Source organism: Pleurodeles waltl, chromosome 3_1 (genome assembly GCF_031143425.1).
Source record: "Pleurodeles waltl isolate 20211129_DDA chromosome 3_1, aPleWal1.hap1.20221129, whole genome shotgun sequence".
NCBI lineage: Eukaryota > Metazoa > Chordata > Amphibia > Caudata > Salamandridae > Pleurodeles > Pleurodeles waltl.
Genome location: NC_090440.1, coordinates 710,325,777 through 710,352,112, shown reverse-complemented (window position 1 = coordinate 710,352,112; position 26,336 = coordinate 710,325,777). Strand labels below are relative to the sequence as shown.

Genomic DNA, 26,336 nt, shown 5'->3' with positions numbered 1-26,336 from the left:
TGCCTAAGCTTCGCACCCAGATACCCACACCCTCAATCCTAGGGCAATGCTCTATGGATGAACTGGTCAGGATATTTGCTTACGCTTTTCCACCTCTCCCACTAATTCCATCTCAGATTTAAAAAAAAAAAAAGATGAAACTAACTTTACTCACTATGATACTCATAGCTCTCACATGGGCACGTCAAAATTGGTACACAACACTATTGGACCTGTCTGTAGTACCCACATCACAAGCTGCCAAACAAACCAGATGTGTTAACTCAAAGGAAAGGACATATCAGCCATCCAAATCCCGGTACACTCAACCTAGTGATTTGGCTCCCGAGGTCATTGAGTTTGGCTACTTAAAACTTCCTTCTGATTGTATGGATATTCTAAAAGAAGCACGCAAACCCACAACTAGACAATGTTACGTAGCTAAATAGAAATGTTTTGTCTACTATTCTCAACCCAAAAATATCGATCCACTTAAAGCTTCAGTACAAGATACATTTTGCTATTTGTTACACTTACAAAAAACAAACCTGGCATATTCACCTATTAGGATTCATTTGGCTGTTATAGCTGCTTACCTTTAAAACAGGCAACATATTTCCCTGTTCAGGATTCCTGTTTATAAAAGCTTTTATGGAAGGTATTAAAAGGGTTATTCTACCAACAGTTCCTCCAGCCTCTGTATGGAATCTTAATATTGTACTTACAAGTTTTATGGGGCCACTATTTGAACCCATGTATTCTTGTACTCTGCAGTTTCGATCATGGAAAGTTGCTTTTTTTTAGTAGCAAAAACTTCTTTAAGAAGGGTTAGTGAAATTCAAGCGTTCACTTTACAAGAACCTTTCTTCAAATTCATAAAGACTAAGTAGTTTTTCATATCAATCAGTCAGTGGAATTGCCAGTTTTCTTTCCACAGCCAGATTCAGTTGCTGAAAGAGCTCTTCACACACCCTTGATGTGAAAAGAGCTCTCATGTAGTACATAGACAGAACAAAATAATTCAGAAAATCCAAACAACTTTGTGGTGTTTTCAAAACCTCACAAAGGTATTCCTATTTCAAAATATGGATTAGCCAGATGGATAGTTAAGTATATTCAAACTTGCTATCTTAAAGCTAAAAGACAGTTAACAATACCTTCTAAAGCACATTCCACTAGGAAATAGGGTGCTTCAATGGCTTTCTTAGGAAATATACCAATAGCAGACATATGAAAATCTGCCACATGGTCTACACCACCCACATTTACTAAATACTACTGTGTAGATGTGTTATCTCGCCAGCAAGCAAATGCTGGACAAGCAGTACTTAAAACACTATTTCAAACTTCTCCAACTCCTACAGATTGGTCACTGCTTATTTTGGAAGGGAACTGCTTTACAGTCTATGCAAAGCATGTGTATCTACAGATACACATACCATTGAACGGAAAATGTAGTTACCCAGTAGACCTCTGTTCGTGGCATATAGTGCTGTAGATTCACATGCGCCCTCCTTCCTCCCTGGGAGCCTGTGGCAGTTGTAGTATAATGTATTGTAAACATGTATATACATTGCATGGACATCTCATTTTATTGCATATATATATAGACACTCTTTACTTCACCCTCCTGCGGGAAAACAATCTAACAAAGGACTCAATGCCCATGTGCAGTATTACCGAGAGGAGGAATCACTCGATCCCATGACTCGAAAACCTTCTTCGAAGAAAAACAACTTGTAACACTCCGAGCCCAACACTAGATGGCGGACTTATGCAAAGCATGTGAATCTACAGCACTACATGCCACAAACAGATGTCTACTGGATAAGTAACATTTTCCATACATATATATATATATAGATATCTTTCCTGATACCTTTCATTGTAAAGGCACTGTGTGTAATGACTGCATTGTAAAGGTTGTTTCTCCTGCCACCCATCGTTGTTGGGAGTGCCCTGTCAGTAAATTGGTCACAGAAATGTTCTTACCCCTTTCCACCGATTCCAATGATACCAAAGGTACTCCAGAAGTGCAGACAGGAACAAGTCAGCCTGATCCTGATAGCCCCTCAATGAGCTTGACAGATACGGTTCTCAGACCTTATGGAAATAGTCCAAGGGCAGTAAATCCCACTCCCAGCACACCAAGACCTTGTATTGATTCAAGAGGGACAAGTATACACACAGACCCTTAATGATACAAGAGAGACAAGTATAGCAGCTGGAACCAAACACCCTTAGACTGGCAGCATGGCTCTTGAGGACTTAGAATTTGGCCACCTCAAGTTACCAAGAAGGGTGATGGAGATCTTAAAGGTAGCAAGATGGCCAACAACAAGGAAATGTTACAGCAACAAATGGAAGAGGTTCCAACGATGGTGTTACCAGCCTGAGAAAAACAGAGACTGGACACAAGAAGCCACAGTCATTAGATACCTGATTCACCTAATAGACAACCATCTCTTCTGTGCCTCTATCAAAGTGTACTTGGCAGCCATTGTAACTTACACAAACAGAATACTGGGTAAAGATTGCTTCACCACAACGGTGATGAATCCCTTCCTCGGAGTGAAGATAATAGCACCCCTAGGAAGCGTGCCAATGTCTATGTGGAACTTGAATGTGGTGCTCACACAATTGATACTGTCACCCTTTTAACCAATGCGGAATGCGCAACTGTAGTTTCTTACCCTCAAAACTGCCTTTCTAATTGCTGTCACCTTGAGCTATAAGCATTCACCACTCAAGAGCCATACCTACGGATTTGTCATGAAAACAAACCCATGATTCATCCCAAAAGTGGTATCAAAATTCCATGTTAACCAAGCAATCCACCTACCACCTTTTTTTACCAACGTAAAATGCAATCAGAGAGAGCATTGCACATGTTAGGTGTACAGAAGGCAATCATGTACTATTTGGAGAGAACATTGTACACCAGGAAAGGAGAACAGTTATTTGTATCCTTCGTGCATGCCCTGAAAGGACTCCCAGTCACTCAGGGAACAATTGCAAAGTGAATGGTACAAACAATACAATATTCTCACAAGGTAGTGTGGGTATCTCTGACAGATAAGGCAAAGGCACATTCAGTGTGGACAAAAGGAGAAACACTCATCTTTGGCAGCGAAGCGTTAAAGAGCATTTGCGCAGTGGCTACTTGGTCATCGGTATATACCTTTACAAAACACTACTTCATGGCTATTCAGATCAACGGAAAAGCAGAAGTAGGAAAAACAATACTGGAGCATTTGTTTGCAAATACACACTCCAGAGAACCCAACCAACCCACATGAAGGAAAACTGCTCTGTAATCAGTGCACAGCATGTGAATCCAGAAAACATTATCTCTGCAAAACTACATATTTAGTTACCACTCGGACTAGTTTTGCAGCTTGAAGAATTTTCTGGATTTACACGGGACCCACCCACCTCCACCAGTAGAGTTGTATTTAGAAACTCAACTCGAGAGAACAACACAGCCACCTGAAATAAAAAAAAATAAAAAAAGAATTTGAAGATGGGCCACTGTGTCGAGGGATTTTAAGGGCATAACTCTGATGTCCCACAAGGAGGGGTTGAAACCCAAATGGTTGACAATGCCAACGGAACAAAGAAAGAGACTTCCAGAAAGTGTTTCCCCCAAAACCAAGTGGATGATTCTTCCTAAGGCATGGTCTTTGTAAATCATTGTTTTCTCCCATCAACCCTGCGGTTTTTATCAGTAGTTAATCGCATACAGGCTGTCAGTCTGCACATTCACTGCAAAGTGTCAAATGCACAGTATTTTTTATTTTGGAAATACTGCTCTGAGGAATAAACAATTATTTGGGCTGTTTATTTACTACAGGGTGATTCATTGGCAACTTGGACAACTTTCTATATCATACAAAACCACTCCACACTAGACCACCACACAATGCAATTCTACTCAATGCCAATCCACGCCACATTCTTCAGTTCCACTTCACTCAATGCCATATAATTCTACGCAACAAAATTCCATTTTATTCCACTCTTCACAATTCCACTCCACACAGCTCCTCTACTCAATTCAACGCGACACACTTCCTCTCCATGCCACATAATTTCAATCCATGCCACAAAATTCCACACAGCGCCACACAGTTCCACCCACAATTCCACTCAACACCACAGACTTCCATGACACACAATTCTACTCCACAAAATTCCAGTCTAATCCATACCACAAAATTCCACACACTCCCCAAAGTTTCCACTCCACACAAATCCATGCCACTCCGCACAAATACAAGCCATGCCACACAGTGCCACTACAAGCCACACAATTCCACCTAAGCCACACAAATCCACTCTAAGCCGCAAAGTTCTACTCCACTTATTTCCACTCTGCACCACTCAACAACCATTCCACTCAGTTCCACTCCATTCAATTCCACTCCACTCTATTCTTGTCCATGCCACACCACACAGTGCCATTCACTCTAAGCCACACAGTGCCACTCCACTGAATGCCACTCGACAATCCTCCACCCAATGCCAGTCTGCTCCATGCCACACAATCATTCTGCTGAATGCCACTCCACACTACATAATGCATCTCTGTTCAATGCCATGCCACACAGTGCTACTCCAGCCCACACAGTGCCACTCCGTTCAATTGTAATTGTATTTATATAGCACTTACTACCCCTGAAGAGGCGTTCAAGCGCTTTGCGGCATAAACTCTGCTACACTTTTTGCCCCACAATGCCATAGAGCCACCCTACTCCACGCCAAACACTGCCTTTCCACTTCACGCCAATCACTGCCACTCCACTGTGTTCCAACAAAAATCAGTATGTCTTGCATTTATGTTATGACACCACCCATTTTTATAGTAATGCACGGGATTTCTAAATAACAGGGCTTTATGGGCTATGTTATATGCTGTGCAACAAGGTTTGTGGCTTTTTGCTATCTACTGAACTTGATAGGGGAACTGTATTTGTAAGCTTACTTTCCCTCACTGAGACAGAGGTGCCAGATCAATTTCTAAGGATTTCTAAAATACATCTGATCCTCTGGTTTAATGCTTTCAGGCTTTGGGTGCAAACTAGACTATTTAGTGGCCTGGATTTCTAGTTGCGGAATAAAAATATTTAGAAATCCACCCAAAACGTTCTCTACAAACAAGAATATACCAGTAACCCCAGCTAAATGGTGTCATTTTAGGGCATAGATACTCAAAGTACGGCCCGTGGGCCTCATGCGGCCCCTCTGACCTTTACATGCGGCCCCTGAGGCAACAGGAGCACTAGGCAGCTGTTTGCTCGACTCCGCACTAAGAAAAATATTAAATACTCACACAATCATTTATTTCAAACTTAATTGATGCTAAAGAAAGGAAGTAACTAGGGACTCCTGCACTTAACTTTAGAAACGCCTTCATTTTTAAAGACATCTTGCATCATATGTGTAAAACTAAGACAGTCTCTTCAAAATTAATTAAGTGTATTTAGTTAACATGCAGAAACGTTTCGCCTTACTACAATTTATTTTATCAGTGCATTGAGATGTATTCCTTTTAAAGTGATAGTTTTCAAACATAAATTTGGATACATTAATTATTTCCCTTACCCTGAGAACACCACCAATAGTAAATTAAAGAGGCAAGTCACTTGGTATGTGCACTTTATGGGTGGCCTGGGTTCAGCCACTAAATGTATATCCTTTGCTTCCCCTACACCTACCTGGCCACCAATCCCTCTAGTCACGCCACCGCCGCCGCCCTGGCATCAATGCGGCCCCCAGGCACGTCACAGACCAAACTTTTTGGCCCCTGTGAAAATGTTTGCGAGTACCCATGTTTTAGGGTGTCCAAAGTTTCTGTGGTTAGATCATGATGGATGCTTGTAAACAGTTGTGACAGTTCAGGAGAGGACTTGTTTAGTACCCAGCATTTCTCCAAGTTCATAGAATGCATCATTGCCTACTGCGATGTTTCACATAACAAACAAAATGTTGATGCTTGTATCTCAAATAGTGCCTTCCAAAATTTGACCATCAACTATGGCACCCAGGTAGCTAGGCTTTACCAAGGCTTTACCAGTGCCAACTTGGAGCAGCCTGTTGGGATTTGTAACCAATGGCAAATAAAAAAAATATATCTTTGTAAACCTAAGGGCTAGAAAAAATTTGAAAATGGTTAAAGGTTCTGGGTGACCAACTCCTGGCAATAGAACTCGGCCCCAATGGCAGAGCTGTGAAGAAAGACTTTAGTGTCCCTTTGGGATTGGGAAGCGGCAACAATCGACACCCTGGAGATACTTGGTTCGGGTCAATGCGGACTCAAAAGAGATGCAGGATGTCCGTGTTCCTGCGTCTTCTTGAACGCTGTGCATATCGTCAATGTGGCGACGGATCAGCTCTTCGTCACAGCACTTAGGTTCCAGGAATCCAAGATTGGCCCTTCCCTGAGAAGGAGTAGCACCAGCAGTGAGTATGCCATTATAAACCCCAGTTCAACCATTAGTCAGAGACTCCTCGGTATCCAAACTACAAATCCCTTAGATCAAATGCCTTATATTTACTCCCCTCTATAAGCATTACACAGGAATCAGGGGCCACCTAATGAGTTGTCTTTTTCAAACTTGAAAATCTTTCTTCTACAAGGAAGGGGTGCATGGTGTTCTTTTTAAATGTTTTAGGGACCTGGGTGAAGGTAGGCACAGGTCAGAGCTCGTCAAGTTCAGGAACTGTGTTCAACATATCAGAGTGGTTGATACAGAGTCAGATTTAGGTTTGTTGTGGACACCACCAGAAAGAGGTGCCGGTGTCGGCTTCACTGAGACTGGGAAGCCTATAGTGAACAATGAGAGCAACGAGGAGAAACCTCCCTTCCATCACTAACTCCAGATTCAGGAAAGTCCTAGCGAGGACCTAGATTCTGACTTCCAAGTAGAGAGCTAACTTTCAGGGGCTATACTGGTGTCCTGTTGCTGATCTCTGGCAGAGGTGCTTTTGCAACAGTAGACATGGCTCTGCCAACCATATCATCGTAAACCCCAGGTGACTGATGTTTTATGCAACCCGCTTTTCCTCAAGCTCGGGGAGGTGCAGTATCATATTCCTGCTCCCACTTTAAAAAGGAATGATGTTCTAGTTTTGCACATTTACAACGTTCTTACTGAAATCACAAGTATTAAAACAGGGCTCACTTGGGCTACATGTGACTTACTAATTAATTCCGCAGACCTTGCAGAGATTAGGTGAGAAAAAGTCATACAAATACATTTTAAAGTGGATGAAAATGTAATATTTAGTTGGAACGATGTAAAAACATATAAACTTTATTACAGTAACTTACGCTGCGTTTACCAATAAAGTGAAGAACAATAAGGAATTTAATTTGGGCAGAAATTATGAACAATGGATAGAAGTTGAACACCAACATACTGTGGGTAAATTGCAAACTTCGATGTATTATGCAACGTCCAGGGCACATTGTGTAAACAAATAAAAATCCTGCAGTAACTAATAAGGGGCCTGAAAATAATATTAAAAACTGCAGTCTTAACTCTTTCCTAAGGCGATTGCTTTCTCAGTAGTTAGAAATGCAGATAGAGAATGTGATGTTCTAGGCTGTCAAGAAGGATTATCGTTTCCTGACATCAGCAGTAATGGTGGCCACTTACGTATTCTGCTTCCACTTTGAGGCCAGCTGGGAGGCATTGAATAGTCTGTAACATAGAAGCATAGCAAGCTGAGGAACATATTAGCAGCAACGGGGTCGGTGCAGACCTTCAGTTCTGGAAAGCAGCAGGAATTGCCATGCAAATGTTAGTGCTGCATACTCAGACGTGGTAGATAAAGATTTTGGGTGTGGTTCTACTATCTAGGAACATGGCCAGTATAACTACTTTCATGTCGGGCACAGTCTCCTTAGATTGAACATTTTCCTTTGATCATTTCGCTTTTTGCAGGTAGGTTTCACCACACTACTCCATCTGATGTGTTGCACCCTGATAATCCTCTCTTTTGCCAGTCTGTGGCCTCTGTAGCAGAGTAGTTTTTCTTTGTCTCAGTCTCGCGACCCAGGCATGGATTGACACAGCCAGGCTTTCTGCATCAGTTGTGTCTCGGCGTTTGGTTTTCTGTTTTAGGCTGGATTTTGTTCGTTGTGGTTGGTCGTACTGCCTGCCATCATTGGCTGATTTAACTTTGGGTGCAACACAGTGGACTTTGGTTCCCTATGGGTTTGCCGTAGTTGGCTCGGGGTTTGCCGCAGCCTGCTGTAGTTGGATGTACCTGCTGTGGATTTGATGGTGTCTTGGTCTCTGGGCGGTGGGCCATGCACTCTGCACAGTTTGTTGTGGATTTGCCACGTTTGGTAACAAATAGCTGTTGGCCCTCGCTAACTGATAATTTGATAGATTGCTTGTGTTTGGCTGTTGGTTGGATACAAATGTGTGTGGATAATAGAAGTCGGTTCAGCACAGTTGGCTGTAGGTTGCAGTGGGTGGCTGCCTTTCCTCATAGGTTGCTCTGCGGCAGTTCTCAACAACAGTTGTCGAGCCGGCTGAGCTGCATGGCGCCTTCACCTCTTGTGACTAGTTGACAAGCTTCTCTTGCTTCTCTCCGTGCTTGCAGCTGCCTTTGAGCTCCCGTTTGCCGAGCATGCTCCAGGCGGCAGTTGTGCCATTTGGCAACAGGGGATACTGTTCTGGATGGAAAAGCTCCTGGATACCCACACGGTGATTAGAGCGCTCTACAAATCGACATAACTATGGTGTGGGGCATGGGAACACACCGCTACTAGGCGAAATAAACTGTTCCCCCAACACCAAGCGGATGATTCTTCCCAAGGCAAGGTCTTTGTGAGCTGGAACGCAGATTTTTATCAGTAGTCAGCAGCCAGTCTTCCCGTTCCCTGCACAGTACTTGGTCTCCAGCTTTACACTATCTTACACTTACACGTTTTTTTCTGTTTTTGCACCAGGCCAGTATAGATTAATTTACAGTTTCTGTAGCCATCATTACTGTAGAGTTGTTCCTGGTGCTCGTTCTGTTGTAACCCCAATAATCAATCAATTATTTGGGTTGTTTATTCCCTTTACAAATCTCTCGTATTCAGTCTCCCTTTCCAGCTATTCTCATGTAACTTTCCCACGTTTATATGCTCTTTGACCTCTGGTATCGTCAGCTCGAACTGACTCAGGTCGACCTTTATCCTCCTGAGGATTTTGCCACCAGAACTAAAAATACGTCTCCAGGACTGATCCATACACCTGAAGAAAATATTTTGTGTGCTATACAAAATGACAAGATCCTATAATGTAGCATGTGGCGTCCAGAATTGTGATCTCTAGAACAGACACAAAATTCTATATGTGGTCTCTTGAAATGGACCGTATACTGGAACAGTGCTCCAGGTGTGGCTTACAGAATGGGACACTACTCATCATTTGGCCATCAGACTGCATAAAACTCATTGTGTGGCCTCCAGAACTGTACACTACTCTAGAACTGGACAGAATATTTCAACCCTAACGTACAGAACTGGACATAATATTCCAGTAATGTTGCAAGCACTAGCATAGTGCACTTCTGCCTTTCATATGATCTTTTTTGCCTTTGGAATCTAAGATCCCATTGTTATTTTGCGATTCTCCCTGATGCAATCTCCGAAATTGACACAGTACCCAAATATTGGCCAGCAGAACCAGACGTAACATTCCAAGTGTGGCCTACAGAATTGTGCCTTGTACTCCGATGTAACCTCCAGAACTGGGCACAGTATTAATTATGTGACCACCGGAACAGGACAGATCAGTGCAGATGAGGCCTGAAATGAACTCAACAGACCAGATGAAGTATCATCAGTAGGATTTCTGATTCCAGTTGTAAAGATGGTCATTGAAACCTCTTAGGCTAGAATGCATCACAAGGCATTCAGTCTTGTCCCTGTAACACCTGCTTGTATATTCTGGCACTAGAGGACATGCACTCCTTGACTGACAGCTGCAGTTATCCCTGTCCTACAGTCACTCCTAATAATAGCGTATAGAAAGATTAATTCTAATGGTTGCCTCTAACTACAGATTCCTCACCTTGTGAATTTCCCCAGGCATCAAACTGAATCTTGTGCTCCTGTGTACCTTCAGATGATGCTTTGTGACTCACATCAATGCAGTTCTGCTCTGAAAGTGACAGAAAAGCCACATACAAGTGCCACCCATGCAGGTTGCCGTCAGTTCCTTTCTTTCTGCTCCTTCACATATGGATCCAAAACGTTGCTCCTTTTTTCTTCACTCTGTGAAGACATTTTTTTCCCCGAAAATGTTCTAGTGTACAAGTGAAGTCACCCTGAAAGAAACCGGTTTTACACTTTTTATGGACTGTCGTAAGCACGTCTGAGACAGATCCCCATGTGGTGTGCTTCTAGTGCTTGTCACATGGCTCGAACCCCTGTGTCTGTACCCAGTTGAACCCTAGAGTTATTCAAGAACATGAGGTGAAGCTCTAAATGTTTAATCACATAAATCAACCATGCTGGTCCTGCTCCAAGTTGAAGTAGAAAGCAAAGACTTGCTACTTCTTCTGAAGTTGTTCACGAAGCAGAGCTTCCTTGTGGTCAGTTTCTTTGTGTACGTCAAAGAAAAAACATAAGTCCAAGCAGGACACATTCTTCTTACCAGTCGTTCTCCAGAGGAGTGAGGACATCACCTGCCTCCAGGTCTCCCTTCCAGTGCACTGAAAAGTCAGTTACGTCTTGGTCGTGATAAACCTCAAGTGGCCCGGGTCCATTGGTGATGTCATAGCAGATTGAATCCTTTCAAGAGGACCAATGCACATCTTTGAAACACTTCTTACTCCCTCTGGCGCATCATCGGCCACAAGTATCCACATGGACTTCCAGTTGGGTTACTGCCAAACCCTTTTTGTACTGGCATTGAGACGTGTCAAAATCTGTGCTGGTCCCTCAAGTGGCAATGCAAGCAATAACCCCAGCTGTGCTTGAGGAAGACCCGCAATCTATTGTGGTGTCCAAGTCCTAGCTGGCATTGTCTCAACTGAGAACAAGTCTGGACGTTAATGTGCTGCAGCCTCTACTGAATCCATCTGACTTTGACACAATTCCACTGCTGTGCAGCCTTGCACAGGCATTACACCAACCTTTTGACTGCATCTCTGACCAGAGCCAGCCATATGGTGACACTAATAGGAGGGATGGGGAACAGTTTGCCTTACCTTTCGGTGAAGACAACTGGTACATGGACCTACAGGAAGCCAGTGGGCAGGACACCTCACCAGGTACAGAGGAAATCTCTTCCTTTCCTACAGTGATCAGGAGAGCTGCTGAGGATATTGACCTCCACCACCCCATTATGGAATGAAGGACAAATGTATTGACAAAGGTCCTGCAGCCCGGCCAGGCACTGGCTGACCCTTTTTTGTCCTTCAGTGAAGCCCTCTCTGGCACACTGCTAAACCTGCCTGCTAAAGCAACTGACAGGTTGCCCGCTGGCGCGGATCTCCTTTAGAAGATCAAGATTTCTTAACACAGCCTCCAACCCCTGAAAGTCTGGTGGTACAGGGATCCACTAGTAAATTGAACCTTAACACTTTTCTAATCACTCTCCCTGACATGGGAGTCAAAACCAGTAGATACATTTGGTAAACAAATGTTCTCCTCGGCGACGCTTGGCTTGAGGTCGATCAATGCATGCTGTTTACCAGCTTGCTACACCCATGCACTGTGGGACATTGTGGGTGATACCTTACCGCCATTCAAAGTGGCTGGAATGCGGCCAAAAATTGCATCTGCCTGAGCAGCCTGGACACTACGGATTGTCTGGGGCCAGGCTTTGGGAACCAGCGTGGTGCCTGGATGAGGTCCACTGGCTTCTTAAGAGATGTCCAGGGCTCCTTGATGGACATGCTGTTCAACAGCTCCCACCTGGTTGGTGAGAAGGTTGATTTGGCACTAGAGCATTTTAAGGAGAGCTGAGCCATGGCACCCTATTTGGGCCTTTCAGCTCTATTCAGTACATTCCCCCTGAACCCCCCACCAAATTAGCCTTTTTCAGGGATATGCTTGGTTCTTGGTATAGCAAACGTCGAGGGCCACTGCCCGCACAGCAGGGGTCTCAGCCCTTTTGAGGTTGGTCTATGGGCCCAACAGATAATTATCTGGCCACCAGAGGCAGCACTCATCTCAGTCTCCTGCCCCTCCAGCCACACCCTCCAAGCCCATTTAGTGCACCCTTATTGGCACACAGTCATCCGGTAGGAGGCAGGATCAAATACTTCCTTCAGGGTTGGCAACACATTACAGGTACTGCAGGTTGTGCAGTGTGGCTACTCCCTGCCATGCATTTTTGAGCCACTGCACCTTCATCAGAGCACTTCTCAGAGGGCTGTATGTCAGTTTTATGCCAGATGTGCAGGCTCTTTTAGCCAAAGGAGCTGTAGAGATGGGTACCAGCATCAGAAGAGGGCTTGATGCTATTCCAGCTACTTCCTTTGGCAAAAGAAGGCAGAACCTGCCATGCTGTTTTAGATCTGTACTCCACCTGTTGAATTTTTGTAATCCTTAACATGTCTATTTCCGCTCTAGAATTCAATTACTGAGTCTTTGTTCACTTAATTGACTGTATTTTTGACATGCTGTAAGGTACCTTATCTTGGTGGCACATTGCCTCATGGAATACAGGTTTAACACCATCTCCCGATTCATCCACCTATGACCACGCTGTTGAGGTAATATTTTTGTGTGTCATATTTTAGGGGTCACCTATGCCCACACCTTTACCTTCCTTCCTGGCATCCTTATGCCTACCTCCTCAGCCAGAGACCTTCGGCTGTCACTTGACTCACAAAATGTGCATGGAAATAATCTTTTCTGTACTACACCAGTATCCCTTTCTATGCACCACAGAATCACTGATTGACTCACTTGTTCACATCTGCATGTTTTAACATTGCAGGCCAAGAAATTGTTGCCAACAAGTTAGTTGATTTTATGCGGAATCTAGAGCACAACTACATTTGTTCTACAAGTGATTCGTGGCTTTTCCATCAAGATGCACTCCTCAGTTTGTGAACGCCAGGAAGCCAATCTTCATCTCGTTTCGATCCTTGCAATTCCCTGTTCTTCATCATGCTTCTGCTCATTAGGTTTACGAGGCTCTCCCCAGTGGAATGATCACCAACCTCAAAAGCCCATCTTTTCAGCTTGAGAATCTCCCAGGTTTCACATACTTCCCAACTTATATCTTGCTTTGTATTGTCAGTATCTGTTGTCAAACTCGTCTTCTGAAAACATCTCGCCATGCTATTTATATATCCACTTAACTTGTTATTTTTAGGTCTGGTCTATAGACAACTGTATTTGTTTCACCTGCCTTATGTATTCGATTCTGCCCACCACAGCACATAGCATGGGGCAGTGGGTAAACCCACTTGATCCATTTAAGTCATTATCTTTTTTGCACTGTGAGTGATCGCATTTTGCCTGATCATATTGTTGTTGTTCACTTTGGTGCCAAGACCGTAGGGCCAGTACATTCTTTTAATTCTGTTTTTAGTTTCTTTAAACTATTTCTGCCTCTGCAGCTGCTTTTTACTTTCCCTTGTTTAATAGGAATCAAATTTTCCTGTGATGTACATTAAAACTAAAAAAGTTTCTATATGTTCTAAGTACACCTGACTGATAGAAAGCCCCTTTACTATTATATTAAAATAAAAAACTGTGCCTATTTTTTAATTAAATTGTTACTGTAATCGCAAGACATGATTTATTGGTTCCCTTTCTTTTGAATTTTGTGGCATATACTTGCAAAAATAAGTTAAAAAAGTGTAATCATCGCACCAGCTGACTTTGCCAGTGCTTGTTGTATTTGCATCAGACCCTCTTGCTGTGCTGCTTTACGTTATGTACACCATTTCTGTACACACTGCAACAGTGATGGTTGCATAAACAAATGCATAAAAGATTAGACTATAAGAGACTAAGTACTGGTTGCCAACCACCAAAAGGCCACACTTCCATCAAGATACACGTTACCTTCATTTTCTGGTGTGAGAAAACCACTCACTGGATATTTCAGTCAAACAGATATTGGGTGTAGTGTAGTCTCTCACTGCCACAGTGGTGTGCCACAGTGGTGTGCCACAACAATGTGCCCCTCTATATTAATGTCAGAGTACTGGACCTCCTCTAATAGTCTCCCAGGATTGGGCCGTTCTAGCCAAAGTTACATGATGATGAAGCAGCAGTAAGACCAATCCCCAGAGACCATTTAGTAGTTGTTCAATCAGAGCTAGTGGCTAGACTTAGAGAAGACAACATACATAGTTCATGTTTTGAAACAAAGAAAAAACACTGTGTTTCATTTTAGTTCTGATGATCAGTATAACTACGTTTGCTGCTTTTTTATTGTTATTATTGGTCGTATCAGTAGTTGTTGTAGGTTTATTATTATTATTATGTTATCATTAGAAATTCAGGTCTCCGCTTATAAGAGTTCTACATCTTGTCCATGAGAAAAAGTACATTTTTTTTCTCACTTTGCCCACTCTTTAACAGGACTTGTTTAGGATTAAGGTTTACCAGATGTACTTTTGTCACACAGGAGCCTGCAGGTGTTTGAAGAAACTGGGATCAGCCACAGTGAGCATCTACGTCGCCAGCAGGCAGAGGTGGGATCAGGGCCTTTGAACGGTCCCCTCCGGTACCCCAAGCCATGCATCCTTTGGCTCCATATGGACCAAGAAGGTAAGAATGTGTTATCATTAAACTAGGGTTGTTAGAAGGGCAGTAGAAGTGCTTCTAGTATAGGCCAGATACGAGATGTTTTGGTAGAGCTATGTAGGGTCCGCTATGTAGACCTTCAAACAAATTGTTAGGGCATATTGGTTAGATTAACTAGTTTCTGTGTTTCTTGCTGCATCAGACTTCAGAGTTGTGTGCTGGCCTCCCTGATGGAATAGCAAAGAGGTGGTGTTGGTCAGGAGTGGGGTGTTCGCAGAACTGCACATTGGTCTTAATCCAGGAAGAATGGGATGTTTTGGTAGATGGCTATGTGGGTCTCTCTGCTGCACATATGGATTGAAATGCATTGGTAGCATGTGGTCTTTTGTTGTTAGTCGAGTTTGAGGTGCACATGTAGACGTTTGGTGTGAGTCTCCGTATTGAAGTAGTAAGGTGTGCTGCCGCTCAGTATTGAGACAATGCCTTAAAGAGTTGTGTAGTTGTAGTGGAGGATGTGCATTTAACTTGCTACAGCAGTGCCTGATAAGCAGGTGCCCCGTCTGGTTTCTTAAACAGAGTATTCAAAATGCTTGTGATTGAGATGTGTGCTGATGCAGGATCGTAGATGTGGTCTCTCCTTTTGACTGACACCGTTTTCTTTGTAAGCCCTGGACAAGCGGCTCAGTGCTAGAGTTGATCAGATGCTGGTGGATGGACTGCTAGCTGAGCTACAAGATTTCCACCGGAGGTACAATCAGCAAAAGGTCAGTGAGAACAGGTAAGCTCCCCGTGTCTCCCACACCACAGCAGTTGCTGGCATTGCTGAAGTGCAGCATCCAGTCTTCCCCCACAATCACCGACGCTAGTGCTTCAGATCCCTGCCTAACTTCAGGCATCTCCCTTGCATTTGGTCTGCCCTGACTTCAGTCAATGCGCCAGACGTCTCTTCGACTTTAACCTGTGTCTCAGTTATCTCTCAAGCTCCATATATTTCCCTTACTAAAAGGAATGCCTCCACTCTCTTTCATTTCCAACAGCACTTCTGGTCTATCAACGCCTTCCTTGATGCTTCATACCTCTCCATGGCTTCAACTGACACTCAACTTAAGCTTCAGATATCTCCACATACTCTCCAGTTATACTTCATATCTGTCCTGCACCTCTCTTGATTCTTCTGATATCTCCTGCAACTTATCAACACCTCATACATCCCCCAATTTCTACTCATACTCCCCATGTGTCTTCCATTTCTTCAGCTGCCCTCTAATAAAGTGGAGACTTCTGATCTCTAGTCCTATACTTTAGAGATCTCCTTCAATTTCCACCGATGTGTCAGATTTCTAATTTATAAAATCATTAGTAGTCTTTCTTAATCCTTATAATTTCACTTTCTGTTTGTCTTAACCTATTTTGCTAACACCAATCCACATTGGCTTATAAAGCCCACCCAACCTTTGGTTTGGCTGTTATGTTGCTCTGATTTTTGAAGATGTCTGTGATGAATTTGACGCTACTATTGGAGTGGCGCCTTTAATTTTCATTGGGTTAATTTTATGTGGAGATTGTGCCAGTGCTCAACAATATGAGTAATGTCTTCATTAAAATAAAAGCATCACCCAAGTAAATTGAGTGAGAAACACAGCAAACAAGAAACTCTTTAAGTGGGAGGCAGAAAGCGCTGCCTGAGCAGACAAACAAGAAAAATAGTTTAGTGTTTTGGAACAAATAAAGAGTGTGATCAGAGCAGGGTTCGGGTGCAGTGGGGGAGCGATAGGTAGCCAGGCAGAGTTTAGAAGCACAACTCGGGGCTCAAGAAGAGGTCGTAAAGAGAGTAAAATTATGAAAAATAGGGAGGGACTAGACAGAAAGCACCTGTTAAAGGGAGGCCAGTGTAATGAAGCAAGAAGTGGGCAGTTGGTGGGAATATAAACAGAAGGCAAAGAGAAGAATGACATCCATTGAAAGTGGGGGAAGGCCAAGGAGGAGAGGAGGACTGCTGTACTGGTGGGAACAGACACGCTTCGGATCTAAGTACCGTGACAAGTGCGAGTAGAACAACATCTTTGCTCCTGTGTACAGTTGATGCAGGCAGTTTGAGCAGCAGTAGATGCGAATAGTGTCCCGGAGTGATAGCTTAAAGATGGCACATGATTGCAGGCAGCGAAAAACGACCACCCGGGGAACTGTGGTGGAAAGGGGAAAGAGCATGTCATTATTTAGAAAACTGGCAAATAGAGTGCAGGGAAAAAAAACAGGTTCTCTGTTTAGGAACGATTGAGGTGAAGAGTTTCCCAAGATTGCAGAGCATGCTCCCGGAGGTAAGAATGCGGTGATTAGAAGGTGCATTTAAGACCAAAGAAAAAACTATAGGGCACATGCAGTGTCGTGTAAGAATAGATCAAAATGGGACCAAGGACAGACCCTGAGGTCTGCTCCATCCAGGTTGGGGTACGAGGTGTAATTGTTTATGATCTGCAGAGTTTGACTTATCAATGATCACATCTTACTTTGAAGTCATGGAGCTCTACATGCTTGTAGCGCACATGTCATATGGTGTCCTGTTTAATGTTTTGCAATGGCAGTAAAGGGGATAGTTACTAAGTTTGGCCTTGCATAGTCTTTTGAGTTGTCTAAAGGCATCTGCATGGTGGAAATGGTTTGTGAGCTTGACGCTTTGACACAAATGTCCAAAATGATTCAGTGCCCTAGTAAAATCTAGCATCAGCCTGCACTGATTTAGTGGCAGCCTCAGTCCTGCCATCATCTATTTTAGTCTGTGCTGTTGTCTTCTAGATCATTTGGTTTTCTAGTTTCAGAATGGCTAGAAAGGTGTCCTTTTTTCATCTACGGCCCTGACTTACTTTCCACAGTTTTATCAAATTCTTATATGGGATCGGTTCCCTAGCTGCTTAATCAAGCAGTTAAAGAATTTGGTACAGCAGGTGAGGGTTTTACCCAACCCAGCCCGGGCCCAAAGTCCACTTTCTTTCTGCTCGTCTCCCCGCCCCCACGCCTCCAACGTGCTGTCACTGATTTCCTGTTCTTGAAAAATATTAACACTAGAGGAATTCGGCATTTAGTCTTGCTGAAGACTTCTCGATACATAATTAACCAACTTGTACTGCTCTGCTTCCCGCTTGAGCCAAAAAATGAGCTATTTGGATGAGTAGTTTGTTGTCTTGTTCACGGTTCAGCTCAACTGTACAAGAGTCTTACCTGGAAGTTCCTAAAACTAACATTTAGAGCGATCACATGTAATTGGCGCGCCCGCTCCCAGATACATTCTTTAAGGGAGTCAAGTTAATAACCCCATTCACTTCTCTCACCTGTTCGGCAGGAAAAAATTAAGTGGAAACTAATTTCGCAACAGTCCAACCCAGCTCTTCTCTCTACATCGCTCCCTTTTATCTGCTACCTCTTTATATCAGCCCCCATTTCTCCCAACCCTCCCACTCTTGCTGTCTCGGTCACTTAATCTCATCACTTTCCCTCTTCTCTCCTTGCAGTCAGGATTATCAGCATGGAATCTTCCAGTCCATCGGTTTCAAGGAGTTCCATGAATATCTGGTGACCGAGGGTACCTGCCCTCCGGAGACGAGCGCAGTCCTTCTCCAGAATGGTAGGACAACTCTTTGATGCTCACTGGGGAGGGGCAAGGTGGCTGACGTCCTTGCAGGCAGTGCACAGATGCGCTCCTAATCTGTGGCAGTAAGGCAGACTTTGAAGTCTCTGTGGCATTGAGAGAAACAGCATGTTTGGTCGAGTTACAGGTGTAACAATGAGTCTAGAAGCTGATTTTTTTTTTTGGGGGGGGGGTATGCAATATGCCTTGTTCTATATATAGACTGTCACATATCCACCCGTGCTTTTGGAAATGAGACATTACTCATGTTCTAGATCTGCATTCAAGGTGTAGGAATGTGTGGTCTGATTCTGTTTGATGGGAAAGCTTCTTGTGGTCTGGTTCTGTGATAGAGAATGTGCCCGTAGCCTAGTTTGTAGGAAGGGAACGTGTATTGGACTGGTTTAGGTGAAGGAACATGCCTCTGATTGCTTCTAGCTGAGAGAATGCATCTTGTGGATTGATTCTAGGCGAGAAAACCTATTCTGTGAACTGACACATTGTTTGCTTTTTAGGTATTCAGGCTTTGAAGCAAGCGACACAGAAATATGCCAGGAAGCAAAACAAATGGGTCCGAAACCGCTTTCTGAAGCGTAAGTGCTGTTTTCTGGGCTCCCATGTCTAGTGCTTTGTTGTCTGCCTATAGTATGTTGTTCCTTTTACTGTTAGTGACCCCCTGGCTGCTCCTTCCTTTGACACCTGCTGCTGCGGAGGCCTTGAGGTGTGCTCTACAGGTGAAAGTCCAGAGCTGTTGGTCACAGCTTCCACACAAACAGCCCACCTTGTCCAGAAGAATGATCTTCTTTCACTCTGTGGGTTGACTACCTGTTTGTTGGCCATGTATCATGTACTGATGGTAGAGAGTGAGGTCTACGGCACTTGTAGTAAAATACTTGCAGTTCCATGGAACAAGATCTTCAATGTACACTAGTGTGTGTGCAGTTAGAGACCTGGTATAATGCATAACCTGAGATGCCTACATTATACAATGCATGTCTGCAGTAAGGTAGTTCCCCACCAGGGTGTCAGTCTGGACAAGACTCCCCCTATCCCCAACACTGCATTCGCCCTGCCAGGGCTGGACTGGGAACCCAAAGCAGCCCTGTCAGATTTTTTCAAACCAGCTCCATAGGGTGCATAGCAAGCGAGCCTGACCACTACAATGAGGCTTGAGGGGTTCTATCCCCACCCCCAGGAAAATTTGGGACAGATTGGCAAAAACAATACACTTGTATGGTTTTCAAGCATAGTAAATGATGACCTTACAGTGCACCAGGATACAGCAATCTTTATTGGTGTTCTTCAGTGATACCGTCACCCTCTAGCAGTGCCTCTCATCTCTCCATGGCCCCCTCTCATGTGTATTTCATTTATTTTATAGTCCCACTCTTTCCATCTTAGGGTGTTCGAGCACTTTGTATCACACACACTTATAGAGACAGTGTATCATGCGTTTGTAAATCAGTGTATAGACAATGTTGACAAAGGGCACTACAATGTGTAGGATTCAGATGACATCCATACTGGTTGGCATTTTTTAAGAGTGCTTGGTCTGGGGAAGCATGAACTCTGGATTCAAAATGTAACACAGTGGTTAGGTTTAACGTTACTAATAACAATTTATTTCTACCCAAGCAGAACCTTTTTAGCAAAATTAGGATAATCAAAGACTGGGAAAAAAAACATAACTTTCTTACCTGTACCATGCAGTTTGCATGCAGCTCTTTAATGGCAGATAAGGTGCTCTGTGACAAAAGCAATATCCCACTGAGCTGTGCACATAAAATACTGATCTTTGGTGTGCATAGTACACGTTCTTTGCTGCAGGCATATTAGCCATCTGCGCTACATCAGATGAGTCAAAACTGCCAATAATCAAAACCCGATCTCTCTCCAGCAGGTACATTAATCACCAGAGCTATCTTGGCACTTTTGCTGTTGCATAAAAACTGTTGCATGTAGAAGGATCTTTGCGTTACTTTTTAAAATTGCTACACTGATACAAAACCAACCCCCAGTAACAAAAGCAGCCCCCACCCTTCCAGCCTCTTGGAGAAACGCCTGATGCTCGGTCTGGCCAAACACCTTGCCCCCTGCAGTCCTGTCTGCACAGGTACACTGCTGTATCCTTCAATTTTCTGCCAGCACACAAGATTTAGCTCATCACTAACAGTGATTAATTTGCAAGATGATCAGGGCTGGTGTCCAGTTCTCCTGAATTGTGTAAACACTGGGCTGCTTCAGCCAGAACTTTGAATAGCAACCTCCCGATGGTTGTGGTAGACATTGTAACAGTCAGCCACTGTGGGTAACTGACGAACCCGACGACAAAGTGCAGATGTGCGTCGCAAGTTGTGACTTTGCCTGGCGGCATACTGATTCTGCATCAATGACACTGATTTAGCGTAATACTCTATATTTGTGCAACACATCTCCATGCATTGTAACCTCGACCTGTGGCCGGGATACTCCATTTCCAACCCCCTGTGTGCTGCATGAGTTTTGAAACACTTATTGTCCCCGTTTAACTCCTGCTGAGCGGGCTCAGCAAATGGTGGTCCTTGTCCTGAAAACTAAATACTAACAAACTGTAATGTCCCATAGTGTAATCTGACCCTTACACCCACTTGCAACACCTTGGGGAGCTTGTTCACTAGCAGAGGTGCAAGAAAAAAAGGATTAATTAGAAATGAGTTTCTATCCCTTATGTTATCCCAGAGTATTTCGGGGGAGTTCAAAAACTTGAACAAAAAGGGTACTTTTTAATACTCCACCCGTGTTATTTCTTGTGTCCAGTCACCCTAAATAATACTAGATTTACGAGGCTCAGAGAGTACAAGAAAAAATTTACCAATAAAAGCTAAGACAGGGATCAGATATGGTTGTCAAGTCACTCAGGGGCACTAAAAAAAATGTCAGCCTTCGCAGCTCATTTAATCATTAAGCATAGATTTTGATTTTTTTTTTCCCCAGACCGAGGGCTGCTTTGCACTCATTGTGGACCCCATCAGCGCCCAGTTTTCTCAAGTCCCACCTGTCATTTAATAGCCCATGATTGACCGCTTTCCCTGTACTACATTATGCTAATGTAAGCCTGTTTCGGTTTTTAATTCAGTCTTATGAGCTAAAGGTCTCTTAGGTGTTTTTGACCTAAGATCATCATTTAATTGTTCTACAGGCCTCATTTGGAGTGCCGTGACAATGAGTGAAATGTGCAGTTTTCTGATTTACATCATTAAGCTAATTTTGAGTAATGGTAATACCTCAATCTTGAAATGCGCTGACACTGCATTACATCACAGAAATATTTTGGCCGATTACCACCAGCAAAAGGATAGTGGTAGTTACATGCGCTTAATTTTGCTGGTGCACGATGTTCCCGGTAAATGTTCCAAATACCACAAATCCAGTGATAGCTCCACACATCACCACTTGTGTCAATGTTATGGTTTGCATATTCGATTTTGATTTGGAAGAGCTCTCTAAATTGCATCTTAAGTTTATAATTATTCTCTTTAAATTCCTGTGACTAAGCATTGTCCCTTATTGATTGTGTGAAGTCCGTTGGGTTTTAACACTAATCTTCACACCACATCCCTACTCCTCCACAGCTTCTTTCAGAGTTCTTTCTACCCCTTGCAGAGTCTGTTGCTAAAATTCTTGGCCAGTGGGGAGAACTTGTAAAATCACAGTGTGCATTGCTTCCACTATACTTTTATGCCAAGATTAGTATTTCCCAAACTGTGGGTCCAGAGACGATTTTTTTGGGGTCCTGACTGCCCAAGCAAGAACTTAATTATCTTGCCACATTTGGTGCGCTTTGAAGACAAAGGCCGCCAAATGTCATGCTATGAAATCTGAGAAATTGCTGCTTATTTTTTTTTAACACAATGATTTATATTTACTAAGTTCTCTCACTTTGCTGTCAGAGAAAAGTAATATTGATATTTACTCATTTCTCTCACTTTGCTGTCAGAGAAAAGTAAAGTGAATTATGTGTCAGTCTTGCTGGGGTTCAGAGAATGCGAAAGAAAAGGCTGTAGGATGAAAAAAAATTGTAACACAGAATGTAAATACCTGTAATTGAATTGTACACATTCAGCACTTAGGAAACCAACAGTGAAGCACATTTTTTGTTATTCTAGAGTGTGATGGAAACTAGGATTTTTATTTAAGAAGATTAAAACAAATCAAGATACTTTACTTGGTGATGCACAAGTGATAGATATTCACTGAGGTCTGGTTGCCACACACAATTTGTGTGCATTACAGTTTGATCAGTAAAACTGCATGCCTGTGCAAGCTTAGTGGCCAATTCAATGTAAATGAAAATGACAGTTCACTACCACACAATGCTTTACATACATTAAGAAATTGTTGCGAACGTTTGTCGCTCTATAAATTGGACTGTGGTACATAAGTGTTTGGGGAAACACTGGCCTAGATTATCCCTGACATCTGTCAGAAAATGGTGGTCTTCCAAGCTCTGTTTGCTCTTCTGTGGATCCTTCGTATTCAAGACTGTAGATCTGGAGGTCGGTCCTTTTCCTGTCTTGCAACTTCACTTTGGAACACTACTTTAGGATCTTTGAATCGTCTCCAATCATCTGTCTTTCAGGCAAAAGCTTAACTCACCTGCTCAGTATGTAAATTCAGGTTCATTTCTTCTGCATTTTGTTCTCCGTTGTAGCACTATGCGAGTTTATGATGAAAGAGAATTTGGACAAAAACTTCAGTAACGTAACTATGAAACTGCCAGGTGCTACTTACAACTAAAACAATGTGGGGAGATTATTTGAAGCCACCCACTTAATTCCCTTTGCGTAGGTCCTTCACTCCCACTGCCTGGGATTCTGACTGGTCCATACTTTCCACTCACACAAAATCCCTTCCCCTCTAATGTTCTTCATTCCCCAGCTCTCACCGCCCTTGGGGCCCGACTTCCCCCGCCCTAACTTCTCTGCCCCCTGCCCCTGGTCTCGACTGCCACCACCCTCGGGCCCCAAACCTTTGGCCTCGACCCTACTACTTCAAACAATTGATCGACGTTTCCCAGTGTTTGGGCCGGGATCTCCGTGCGTGTGTCCGCTCGTGTCTCTGCTTGCAATTCAGACTGCGCACTTTGGCCTTCTTTCCCCTGGAAACCCGAGCCGCTCCCAACAGCTGCCTGCCGAGCGTTTGCTGAGCGGCAGGTGCAGAGCGGGCCTGGCCAGGTGACTCCTCGCCCGGTGACTCACCTCGGGCACAGCGCAGGCGCAGCACCGGGCTGGAGTGAGAGCAAGAGAATCCCTGAGCTGAGGCAGGTTATGTCAGATCAGTGTTCTTCACATTTCTTACCAACGCCCGCCAAAATGACAAACTCATGCCTCACTATTATACAACAGAATGCAAGCCGATTCATTTAGTGGACAAAAGCTGACAAGCAGCACTGCTTTTAAACACAATACAATAACTATACGCTATACAAATCAGAAACCAAGCCAAACAGGTCAAGTGTGATCCTGGGGTAGAGGATCATTTTCAAAGAATAGTCTAAAGTCAATGTTTTTTGTGTTCTTTTTTCTTTCAGTAAATGTAATTTGTGAAATTATAAATAAATTGTATTCAAAGAAACCAAAATGTGTGAGGGACTTTAGAGGGCCTCGAAGACAATTTGAAAAAATTATGTTCTTTCTTGTCTTTTATTTAATTGTTGTAATTATCACATCTCATGGCTAACTGACCCGATCGTATGTATGAGATCCTTAGCCAGTCTTGTCTTTTTAGCCAAAAGCCAATTTTTTTCAAAACATATAATTTAAAATGTTGTTTATTTTTGGATAACATGACTGTTATATCCCACTTCCCTAATGCTTAGTAGATTGAACTAAGACATTACCTCCAGTTCCTCCCTCGCCTTCCTTCGTAACCAATGAGGCTCCCTTGCTCACAATAGACCCCTCCCTCCGCTAAATAAAAACACCCACCACCCTCTCCTTATCCTGTTATTTTTTTCTCTCCCAATAGACTTACCTTCGCTCTCCCTTCACAGTGTGGCCTTCGGGGCTTCTTTGTTTGAATCCCCACCTGGAGCACAGCTCTAGGCGGCATTTTCCTGGCTTGGCTGCTGTTACTGTTCTTCTGCATGGCTGCGGATGGAGCATGGCCTGTGGCACCGTGACTGAGTCCGGCAGTCCTCCTGTGTATAGGGCTGTACTTCCAGGTTGGCGCCATGGCGAGGCTCAATGCACTATATAATGGTTCACTGACACTGTAAAGGGAGTTATTGGCCTCAGACTGACGTTGGAGACAATCTCTCATTCAAGAACCATTCAGAATAGTACAAGAGCTCAATGGCCTCAGCCCAGTTCCTCACTTTAAATCACGCTGCTCACTCTTTGCGTCCCTTTTATTGCACCGCCAGCTTGGCTCAGTTGTTTACTGCCATCCCATTGCAGTATTGAATAGTTACTCTAGCTCAGTCTGCTTATTAAATGGCTTTATAAACTTGACTGCTTCATTACATCTCAAAACATGTACCTCATCTCGAAGTTCCACCCCAGTAAGCTTTTTTTATGGTGACTTCAACCCAGTCACTCGTTATATGGCGAGTCCAGCCTTGTCCACTCATTCTATGGTAGTGCCAGGTTATTTCGTTCATCAAGTAGCAGCAAGAGCTATGTGGTTGCCTTCGCTCTGGCCGATTAGACGCTCCACCTAAGTCCACTCATTAAATACCATCTCCAGTTTAGTCTGTGCCAGGTAAGCCCCTTGTTCTATGGTGCCTTCAACTTTTCACTCTCGGTATGTGGCAACTCTTTTCACTCCTGTTTTCTCAGGCTTGAGCTGCTCATTATACAGTGGTCAAGGTCAAGCTGGCTGAAGCTTTTAGTGCTCCTTAAACGGTAGCTAAACTTCAACCTGCTAGTTAAATGGTGGCTGTAACCCTCTGAGTACAGCGTGAGTCCAGCTCACTTTGTTTTGTTCTGTTCTATGGCATGTCCTGCTCTGACTACTGGTTAAATGTTGACTCCAAATCGGTGTGCTCTCATCTGAGTTTGCTGTTATGACAGATGTAACTTAGTCCATTTATTGTATATTGATTTCAGCCCAGTACTTTTGTTGTAAAATAACAGTGCCAGTCTAGTGTTTTCAGCTTGATTTGCATTTTTTTGCATTCACTGCACTTCTGCCATTTTATTAGCACTATTTTTTTTTTGTAACCTTTCAGCATACACTACGAAAACATAACAGAAACTCGTAAGTCATCAATGTTATTTCCCGCACCCTTAAGTCGAGTCACATACCATATTATCCTTCCCATCCTAGTACATTGTGAACATGTATGCATTACCAGTATTTCATACCGACGTTGATAAATTAAATCTCTTGCGTGTCTCGTCGGGCAGACAGTAAGTATGACACCAGTGGGCCCCAGATGTTTGTGGGCCTTAAGGGGGCTGGTAATTCTTCCACATACATTTCCAGATGTGATTTTCAATGTGTCATGTCATATGCAGCCATTTCTTCCCCGTAGGTGCCGTCCGCCCCCCCCGCCCCCAAATGAAGTGCCACCCTCCTTTTTGCTAACAACAATGCGATTGACACAAATTTGCAATTGGATGGCTGGAAGTCCTCTACCCACCTCAATAGACAACCTGGGATCAAGTTTAACGGGTTCTAGAATCATTTCTGTAATGGTCTTTGAGACTTGTACCCAATATCGACCAACAAGGTTCCAATACCAAGCAAGATGCATAAAATACGCACCCAATTCCCCTCATCATTTACATCTAGCATCGTCTTGCAGCCCATACTTGTGTAATATAACCCACGTGTAGTATATTTGATGTAGGTATTTGAGATGTAAAATGCGTAGATTACAGTTGGAGGTGAGGTTCTGCATTTGAGCACAGCAATGCCTCCAGTCTGCCTCCTCTAAAGGCTGCTCCAGAGTGGCGTTCCATCCATCAGGGCTTTGTTAGTTGTGTGCACTGTGTCCACTTACGCCGCATTGTAGAGCTTTGTAGTCAG

The 26,336-nt window shown here is 43.5% G+C and overlaps 1 protein-coding gene across 1 annotated transcript in view; it reads left to right on the top strand.

The window, feature by feature from the left end:
• The window catches only part of TRIT1 (tRNA isopentenyltransferase 1), a 150,272-nt gene that overhangs the window by 89,200 nt on the left and 34,736 nt on the right, over positions 1 to 26,336 (top strand). Inside the window, exons 5-8 of the mRNA XM_069223430.1 lie at positions 14,583 to 14,725; positions 15,368 to 15,479; positions 18,208 to 18,320; positions 18,839 to 18,916. Coding sequence (XP_069079531.1) covers positions 14,583 to 14,725; positions 15,368 to 15,479; positions 18,208 to 18,320; positions 18,839 to 18,916 — 446 coding nt within the window. The remainder of the gene's footprint in view (positions 1 to 14,582; positions 14,726 to 15,367; positions 15,480 to 18,207; positions 18,321 to 18,838; positions 18,917 to 26,336) is intronic.